The sequence below is a fragment of the Miscanthus floridulus genome, unplaced genomic scaffold (genome assembly GCF_019320115.1).
Source record: "Miscanthus floridulus cultivar M001 unplaced genomic scaffold, ASM1932011v1 fs_550_7_8, whole genome shotgun sequence".
In the NCBI taxonomy this organism is placed as follows: domain Eukaryota; kingdom Viridiplantae; phylum Streptophyta; class Magnoliopsida; order Poales; family Poaceae; genus Miscanthus; species Miscanthus floridulus.
Genome location: NW_027096924.1, coordinates 69,462 through 80,000, shown reverse-complemented (window position 1 = coordinate 80,000; position 10,539 = coordinate 69,462). Strand labels below are relative to the sequence as shown.

General features: G+C 46.1%; 1 protein-coding gene across 1 annotated transcript; it reads right to left on the bottom strand.

Moving 5' to 3' along the window:
* Positions 1-6,305: 6,305 nt before the first annotated feature.
* Positions 6,306-6,608, bottom strand: LOC136532223 (auxin-induced protein 15A-like). Its single transcript, XM_066524826.1, has one exon. It carries the CDS (start codon positions 6,606-6,608, stop codon positions 6,306-6,308), a length of 303 nt encoding a protein of 100 aa, XP_066380923.1.
* Between the last annotated feature and the right edge of the window lie 3,931 nt (positions 6,609-10,539).

Below are 10,539 nucleotides of genomic sequence, written 5' to 3'. Positions count from 1 at the left end.
TGATTGAAACCGTTGATGCATTTATTACTATCTTTGCCTACCTTATTACCTTATTACCCTGTTAGGTCAAGATCGAATAACTGCTTAGCCTTGCTTAGACCGGTAGCGATCGGTGATATCCGGATCACCTACATTATAGGTGATTACTGGAAGAATTTAGCTATGGAAAGAATGATATCCTAGAATTAATCATGTGTGATGGATAATTGGAGACCTGGACGAAAAAGTTGGAGGCAACCAGACAGGGTTCTGGGGTGCTGTTAGTTTCCATCTGTGTCGATTAAGGACCGTCCGTTGTTGGGCCTCGAGTCATGTTGAGCGCATGCCTTACATTTAGCTGGCCGGATAAAGTACCTTCCGACCACGAAGCTGGGAGATTATTTGGGCCGAGTAGATTGCCCACAGCGCACTATGCCGGAGCAGGTGTGGTAGGACACGAGGGCAAGATGATAAGACCAAAGTGCAGTCGGTCGACCCCTGGGTACATGTGGTTCCTTGGCAAACTCGAGATTCCTGGATAGTTGACTCGGTGATCAATATCTCACTTTAGCGGGTGAGTGATGTTTGTGTAAGGAATAAATCACCAGCTGGTTAGGAATCGATTCGAATCATCATCGCTCCTAGATAGTGAGCACTTGACTTGAGTTACAGGCATCGTAGTAATTATTATGGAACAATGATAGGTTATCTGGATGGTATGGGATATGCTAAATCTAAATTGGTAACTGGATGTTACTGGTTAATCAAGTGATTGCTATAGTACAGGTGCTTACCTAGATGGATAGGTCATAATAAAGATGATGCAAAATACTTAAAATGGTTTCTTCATGATAGCTTATGCTTTTCGCAAACTAAGTCAGCTAGCCCACTAAAGAAAGCCTTGCATAATCCTTGGTGTCGCTTTATTTTGGTTTAAGACAGGTAAGTCTGGCTGAGTATATTCGAGTACTCAGGGTTTATCCCACCTTGTTGCAGGTGATGTTCTCGACCTATTGATGATGGTGGCTAACCGCCGGTGAGCTCGGTGATTCTATACTTACTTCTCATCTATATACTTTTGTCGGATGATGTCACTTATGCTAGCAATATATTTGGAACTTATATTAATGTAATCATTTGAAAGCTATGTTGTTTTCAATAATTGGTTTTGAAACCCAAACTGGTACTTTTATTTGTGAACCCATTTGTAATATTATTTCTGCTGTAACCCTGTGTATGTGATGTGTATTTGTTTAATCACGCGATCTTGGTTGTGATGTTGATTTACCGAGGTCTTTCGGGACACTCGGCGGACTACCAGGTTTATATGAGTGAAAGTATGGGTGTGTCAACGTGTTAGCGGGGACAACCATACTTGATCTTGTATAAATTGGGCGGTTCTGTCACACAAACACCGCAGGTCCTGTCGTGCTTCAAGTGTGTCCTTAGGCTTCTCATACACACCCATGAAGCCTAGCAGGTTCACACAAAGATTCTTTGTTCAGGTGCATCACGTCGATCGTGCTACAAACCTCTAGGACTTGCCAATAGGGTAGCTCCCAAAATATGGACTTCTTCTTCCACATGGGTGCATGACCATCGGCATCATTAGGAATAGGTTTGCTACCATGTGCCTTTCTAAATACTACTTTGACATCCTTGACCATATTGAGTACATCCTCACCAGTTCGGTTGCTCGGCTTGGTCTAGGTGGTCTGACTTACCTTTAAAATGCTTGCCTTTCTTTCTTAGGGGGTGACTTCGCAGGAAGAAATTGACGATGGCCAAGGTACATGACCTTTCAATATTTTTTCAAGAATATACCTTTAATGTCATCGAAACAGTGCATGCATGCATTATATCCCTTGTTTGATTAGTCTTAAAAGATTACTTAGAGCAGGTCAATCATTGATTGTTATGAACAACAATGCTCGTAGGTCAAAGTGCTCCTGTTTGTGCTCATCCCACACACGTACACCTGGTCTGTTCTACAAAAGTAGAAGTTCTTCAACTAGTGGCCTCAGGTACACATCGATGTCGTTGCCAGGTTGACTTGGGCCTTGGATGAGCACTAGCATCATAATAAACTTACGCTTCATGCATAACCAGGGAGGAAGGCTTGTAGATACATAGAGTAACAGCCAAGTGCTATGACTACTGCTCTGCTCCCCGAAAGGATTCATACCATCCGTACTTAAAGCAAACCTTAAGTTTCTTGCGTCATTTGCAAACTTCAGGGAATTCTCTATCGATTGCTCTCCACTGGGACCCATCAGCAGGGTGTCTCAACATATTATCTATCTTACGATCTTCTTTGTGCCATTGCAACAAATTTGCATGGTCTTTGTTTCTGAATAGACATTTCAAGCGTGGTATTATAGGAGCATACCACATAATCTTGGTAGGAATTTTCTTCATGGGACGTTTGCCCTCAACATCACCTAGGGTTATCTCGCCTGATCTTATACCGCGATGCATGATATACCAGGGCATGCATCTAACTTCTCGTACTCCTCACCACGGTAGAGGATGCAGTCATTAGGATAGGCATGTATCTTCTAGGATTTCTAATCCCAAAGGGCAGACTGCCTATTTTGCTTCGTACGTAGTGACGGGCAATTCGTTATCCTTCGAAAGCATCTTCTTTTAGATTTTTAGTAACTCCCCAAATCCCTTGTCAGATACACAATTCTTTGCCTTCCATTACAGCAATTCTAGTGTGGTACCCAACTTTTTCTATCCCGCATCACAAGTTGGGTATAGCAATTTCTTGTGATCCTCTAGCATGCGCTCGAACATGATCTTCTCCTTTTCATTTTCACATTCTCTTTGTGCATCACGAATGGCCTGACCAAGATCATCAGCGGGCTCATCTTCGTGCCACTACCTCTTCTTCAGCTTCCCCCATTGCAGTATCATTGAAGGCACCATATTCAGCAATAATGTCATCATCGTCCCATTGTTCTTCTTCATCTTCTTCTATTACAACCCCGGTTTCTCTGTGCTTCGTCCAATAAATATAGTTTGGCATGAAACCCGACTTCAACAAGTGTGAATGAAGACTCCTTGAGCTAGCATATTCCTTCAAATTCTTACATATGGCACATGGGCAGCACATGAAACCATCGCGTTTGTTTGCTTCGGCCACACATAAGAAAGAATGCATGCCCTTAATGAACTCTTGGGAGCGGCGATCAGCATTGTACATCCAATGCCGGCTCATCTACATTACATAACATACATACCATATTAAAACCTAGAATATAATTAGTTAATTATACGACATGCATGTCACCACACAAGGTACTAATTTATGAAAGTCTCGCTACAATGTAGACTAATCCCAACTACCAGTAAAAAAACTAAAGCTAAAATGCACTTCAGCAGCATAAGGATTTCGTGACCAATCCCAACTAAAATAGATAGATCATGCGTTTGTTCAACATCTATGGGCTTCTTCCGCAGGATCACTGCCTCATCAGCCGCCATAGCCGCCTGTGCAAGAGAGTTTTGCACGTGTTCAACATACTCTTCCTCCCAGTACTAGCCTGAACATCCAGTGTCCATCCCACTGAAATTAAAACAAAAAATTAGAACTTTAATCACAATCATCATGAAAATAAGTATAAATTAACCATAATCATCAAATGCGACAAAATAACTCACATTGCGATCCGAACACTTGTAGAAGATACGGCCCTTGTTGGGACACTCCTTCCTCACCCGGTACTCCATCACAATCTTCTCCTCACACTCGCCACACGCAATGAGAGGGAGGTCCGGCCTCAGTCGCTTTTGAACCCGATGAGAGACCGAGGACCCAGAAGCAGTTGCCATCTACTCTCTATACTCATTTTTAATATAATATAAATTTCTCATTTTATAAACAAATAAAATTAAAAAAACTCTAAAATTCTCTATATCTCTAAACCATGAAGTTTGCTATGCATGCTAGAAATGAAAGCTGAATACTAGTTTTGAATAACTACTTTAACCTTCTTTCATCCAAATATGCAAACTTTAAAGTGATTTTGAGCTTAAATGGCTTACAAATAAAAAAAATCCATCATAAAAAATCACATATATCTAGTCCACAAAATGAGATATGCTACTGATGAAACATGAGAGTATAAAGTTGGTAACCTTTATAACCGAAGAATCGATGGAGGAATCGAAGAAAATCTTGTGATTACCGGCGATGAGGAAGAAGAGAGGCCGGCGATGAAGCAAGAAAACACTTAGCTCGAAGTGGCTCAGGCTCGGAGAGGAAGAAGGGCTATATAAGAGGGGAACTTATAGTCCCGGTTGGAGATAGAAACCGGGACTAAAGGTCACTTTCTAGTCCCGGATGGAGCCTTCAGCCGGGAGTAGACTTTTACTCCCGGTTGGAGGGACGAACCGAGAGTAAAAGTTAACCTTTAGTCCCGGTTGGTAGCTCCAACCGGGACTAAAGGTCCCCTGCAGCAAAAGCCTGTCGCAGTAGCCGTTGGGCAGGGACCTTTAGTCCCGGTTGGAGCTACAAACCGGGACTAAATGTCTGTCTACTCTCGGGCGCGAAAAATACCGGGACTAAAGCCAAATTTCGCGGTGGGATCAAAGGTCATTTCTCTACTAGTGACACCTGAATTTTTAATTACACTAATTCTACCTAAAAATTACACCAAAATTGTGACAGTATGCGAGGACATGATTAAACTAGGAGAAATGTTATCCAACAACCGAGTGTTGGACACTCAATTTCCCCTCACCTGCATGACCTCTCTCACCGTCCTCTCACTCTCTTCTTCTCCAAATCTGGTGGCCTTAGAAGGGGAAATCGGGGGAGGCAGGCCAGCCAGGAGATGGGGACGGCAGGAGGGCGGCGTTCGGGTCTTAGCGGCGGCGGAGGCGGTCAGGGCGAGGGCGCCCATGGCCAGAGCTCACCACCAAAGAAGGAGGAGGGGAGGGGGAAAAGGAGGCCGCCGCGGCCATGCTAGGGCTTCGCTGGAGCTCCGGTGAAACCTTAGCGCGGCCGCCACCGGGCGATGGGAGGTGGCGGGGGCGACGAGAAAGAAAAACAATGAAAAAATTGAGTGTTCTCCGCCAGTAAAACCCTCAAGTGTTGGCTAGACACTTCCTAAGGTAGACAAGGGTGGAATTTTTGTTTTAAGAGCAATGTCATGAGCTATGCCTATCAATTTAGAAAGGAAAGCAAACAGTTCATAAAATTACCCTTGAGGTCACAAAACAACCTTAATGATGATGTCGAGTCGTGGCAAGACCATGTGTCTAGCTTAGCATCAACCATCGGTGAGCTCGTCCCACCACCGCTTGATGACGTGGCACATCCATCGCTTCTCGCAAATCCCCTCTTCCAGTGCATGCTCTGGGATTCAACCTTGCTTCTGCTCAACGTCCAACTGGCAACTGCTCCATCTGACCTCCACCCTAAGCTTCAAGATGCGCGCCAATGGAAGCTTAGTCTATGAGGACAACAATAATAAGGTCGTTGTTGACACGGGAGGGGGATCTGTGTTCTTGAGAAGGACACCCTCTTAGGTGGTGAAGCCGAGCGCTATATATATACACACACACCTGTTCGGCTACCTGTAAAAACTAAAAAGGCTACCGGTGGCTGTTAGAATAGTGTTCTGTGAGGAGGCAGCTGCAGCAGCAACCCCAACAACTATGAAAACAAGCTACCGAACATGCCTACATCTTGTTTGGTATAGCTTCTCCTGGAAGCGCTTCTTAAAAAAAGCTACACAAATAGAGTAAAAGCTAGTGTGATCAGAATAAGCAGGTCTGAGCCGTTTTCTACTTTTTAGTACAAATAGGGTGGTGTGAATAAACGTGGCCAGACTAAACTACAGGACTGTTTGCCTTTTAGTTTTAGCTTATTTTGGCTATAAGCAGCTTATAAGCTACTCCCTTCATTCCAAAATTTCTAGATATATGGTTTCTGTTATGTATTTAGATATACACTATGTCTAAATACATGGTAAAAATAATATATCTAGAACAGTCAAAACGTCTTAAATTTAGAACGGAGGGAGTACTAAATAGACCCATAAGAAGACAGAAGGTATGTAAACGTTTCCTGAATTTTGATGGCTTGGAATCTCATTTCCATTGCTACGGATTTCTGATACTACACCTGGATGAGAGAAGAGTTTATTCCAATTTCCAATCATAATCTTTACTGTGTCAAGCAAACCCCTAGTACTATTGCTGCTACGACACCCCAAGAAAAAATTTATCCTAGCTAGCTGGAACTGGAAGCGGAATCAAACGATCAGAGCTCGATCGACCGACTCGATCGGCGCGGGCACGATCATCACTCCTCATCAGTGATGGTGGTGGTGCTCATCCACGGCGCTGACTATGTCGGCGAAGTCGCCTTCCGACGCGCAGGGGATGGTGAGGCCGCCGCAGCGGTGGTCGAAGCCGAACTCGTCCTCCACCCGCTTCAGCAGCGTCACGAAGGCCGGGTGGCTGAGGCACGCCGTCGGGATCACCAGCCGCTTCCGCCCCTCGCCCACGTACACCGCCAGGTGGCCCCGCGGCACGTCCGCCGCCGCTGCCGATGCCGGCGATCGGCTCCTCGTCAGGTGCAGCCTCGTCATCAGGTGTCCTAGCTTTCCCGCCATGATCTCTCTAGATATGTTGATGATTGCACAAGTATCTACTCTGAATGAACAAGATTTCACTAGCTACTGAAGACTGATCACTGAGCTGCTGCTAGAGTGTTCTAGTAGATGTTTGCTGTTTAGCTCGCTCAATGAGTGTGAACTGAAGAGCTGTGGCGACCTGTGAGAGCCAAGCTTGCCTTCTTATAGCTCAGACCAGCTCAGTATCAGCATGGAGCCAACGGCAACTTTGGCAGGCAACAACGCCTACCAAATAAAGAAAAACTTTAGGCAATCAAGATCAAGAATGATGGAAACATTAGTGGCGCTACTAGCTACTTGTAGTACGTACGGAGTACACTGTAGTAGTAGTACTCCAGTAGCAGTTTCTTGTTGGTGATATGACGATCATCAAGCCGTCCTGTGTGTTTGTTTGGGCTTGTTTGGATCATAAATTATGGCTGAAAGTACCGTTAGCCGATTTTATGTGAGAGAAAAATATTATTCGTTAGTTAATAAGTTATGACTTATAAACAAAATACGCTCAAGCGAAAAGGCTGAAGCTGGCCAGCTGGGCATACATGTCTATCGCATGGTCCACTGCGGCGCACTAATGAGTAATGTCTCTGAAAAATATCTTCAATTCGCATCTACTCCATCATCGACATGATCTTGATCTTGCAACAGTAGCTTGCTAGCTAGCTGCCCTAGCTAGTCGAGTAGACATATGGGCCAGCGTGCTGCAGGGCAACATACGGTACGGATACATTGCACCTTTCCACGGTGAGGAGGGTCCGACCACGACGACCGCCACCACGACCACGACCACGACCATGTCAAGACGAGGCAGCTCTCTGCCCAGGCGGACGGCGGCCGGTCGGTCCATTCTTGGGCAATCACACAACACAAGTGCGTCTGTCACTGCACTCATACACTGAGACCGTGCGTGCGTGCGTGCGTGCGTGCAGAGAATCGATCGGGGCCGCATGCGTGGTTGCAATACGGCCCCAGGCAATCGTGTGTTCTTGTGCTCGATCGGTGTACGTATCCGTCATGTATGGAGTGATATCATCTGCATGCGCTACAGAGATTGGTTGATGAAGGCCGTGTGCAGCTGTCCGAACTGAGTTTTTTATAGCTACCCTGCACGAATGCATGGCTGCAATGCAATGCAAGACCCCGAGAAGCAGGCCGAGCACATGGGTCATGGGGTGTGGGTGTGTGCATCATCGAGCTCCAAATTAAAAGTTGTCCAACACACTGTGTGCTCTCTCCATACCAGGCTGATCTGGTGATGGAAACCAGCGGCGGCGAGATGAGACTTCACATGCATCACCACCACAAGTCCATACCACAAAGTAGGTGGAGGAAGAAATTAAAAACTGGACGCGGTATTCTCTTAAAATTCTTATTTTTCACCCTTTTTGTTATTTTTCTTGGTTGTCCTGATTGTTTCTCTTATATGAGGAGTAATCTCTTAATAAGCTCTTAGTATCTACTTAGCACTTGTACCGACTAACAGAGGCGGAGCTATAGCAAATCCGATGAGGATCCGTCTTGCCTTATGGGTGCAAGGATCTATGTCATAGGGGTATACTATGGTGAAAGTTTAGCTCTTTCTACTTTCTTTTAAATTTTGCGTGGGTGTGGCCGCACCCACCACGTGGAATATAGCTCCGCGCCCCTGGTGACTAATCTTCAATGTTTTTTTAAGACAAAGAAATCTAATTTGTTGACCCTCCGACTAGCTAATACATCGAGGTAATATTATCTCTAAAACCTTCTAACCTTTTTGCATAACTAAAATGCACATAGCCTATTATTGTTTAAGAAAATAACTATATAACATCATATATCATGTTGTAGCGAGCTATTAACGGATAACATAGTCTTCTGTTCCGCCACCGATCGTGATCCACCGTCGCTGCCACTTCGCTTTCCCATTGCCTCCTCATCTCAAGCTTCGGGCCATCTAGGCCTCTTTCCCCGCTCCTCGTCCCCTCCTGCTCCGAAGTTAGAGGCGAGGAGCGTCTCCACCACCATCGACTGGTGATTGGTGAAAGTTGTCGGTGCCATCCTTTCGCCCTCGACGTCCTCAGGGGCACTATGGCGTCCATTAGGTCAACGCAGTCGAAGTAAGCGTCGCCCCTCTTGTATGCCATCGTCGCCTCAAAGCAAGCCCGACAAACGCTTGGTGAGCTCAACATGGTGCCGAAGTGCAAGCGAAGTCTTGTCGATAGTTATTTCCATACGGTCTCCTCGGGCAACACCGAAGCCTCCATCCAGGTAGTCTCACTACTAGGCAACACCAAGGCCTTGTCGATACCTCCTTCTAGAGTGTCTCCCTTGTCGATACCTCCTTCTAGAGTGTCTCGTTGGGCAACACCCATATCCCCGGTAGCTAGCAACTCCTCGTATCTAGACTTCTATATTGGACCCTAGAAAAAAGGGGCACGTGTCTGAAAGGTCCTTGTTTGGTTTTGGTAATTGAGTGACAACTTAGGTGGACTAATTGTGTTTATGTGAGATACACAGGTGATTAGTCCACAGGTACATGTGTATGAGCAACATATGCCATGGAGGTGAAAATAGCTTGGAGATGTTGCAAAGCTCACACATGTGATGATGAAGGAGCTTATTGCACATGAGACATGACATTGTCATGTGATCAAGGTGGAGAAGATCAAGACAAGACTTGGCTTGATGGACCGGTTGCAAGCGTGAAGGGCAAGTCAAAGGCTTTGGAGTGATGGACCGCGTGGCGGTGAAGCTTGAGCAAGACTTGGCGCCGATGGACGATGGCAACGGTGAAGAGCAAGTGAAGTCAAGATCGATGAACTAATATGATTACGTGATGATATGAAGTGGATCATATCATTGTTGATCGTGTTGGTGCATGTGTTGCATCGACATTGAAGGAGATGGAATGGAATACGCAAGGCAAAGGTATAACCTAGGGCATTTCATTTCACCGGTCATAGGTGTGTAGAGAAGTTTATGACCGGGTTTAGGATAGATGGACGTACTATCAAGAGGGGCAAACTTGTTTGCATATCGTCATCTAGTGCCACTCGAGTGATCTAACTTTGCATCGTCGCTAGGATCGAGTGGCATGGCAAGTTGAGTGGCTAACATCCTTTGGGAAATGATTGTGAAAAGCTAACACACATACACATGGTGGTGTACACTTGGTGATGTTGGCACATTTACAAAGGAGGTGGTGTTTGCAGGGGTGAGATGGGATTCGGCGCTTTCGGAAAAATGGAATGCCTATTTTCTATTGCGCTGGATGCAAGTTCTTGTGGTTGGCACATTGGAGCAAGAGTGAAGAAGTTAGAAGTGAAAACGAGTTCGTCGCGAAGACGCTGGCGTCGGTCAACTGACCGGACGCTGGGTCTGAAAGCAGCGGACGCTGGCAGCATGCGTCCGGTCGAGCTGGTCGGTCGGCACAGTACCAAGGGTATTGCATCGGACGCTGGTCTGCGTCCGGTCAAGGTGGACCGGACGCGTCCGGTCGAAGAAATACGCCTCGGGGAGCTTACTGGAAACGACCGGACGCTGAGGATTCAGCGTCCGGTCAGTTGAAGCTGCTGCGTCCGGTCAGGTCAAGTGACCGTTGGAATCGGGACACGTGGCCATCTGCGGGCAATCGGACGCTGAGGTCCAGCGTCCGGTCAACATGACCGGAGCGTCCGGTCGGCCCGATTTTTGCCCAGTGAAGGGGTAACGGCTAGTTTAGCCCTTGGGGCTATAAATAGAAGTGGCCTTCGGCCATGGCTGGTAAGAGAGCACCTAAGGGGACTTAGTGTCCATGCTTGTGAGTGCTTGGAAGCCCTCCATCACACATATACTTGATAGTGATCATTCGATTGTGTGAGTGAGCGATTCTAGTGCGATTGCATCGTAAGGTTGCATCGAGTGGCATTAGGTGATCGAGTTGCAAGCCGGTGGT

Excerpts from the sequence above, each read along its gene's own strand:
- LOC136532223 (XM_066524826.1), bottom strand. The coding sequence starts at position 6,608 with ATGGCGGGAAAGCTAGGACACCTGATGACGAGGCTGCACCTGACGAGG.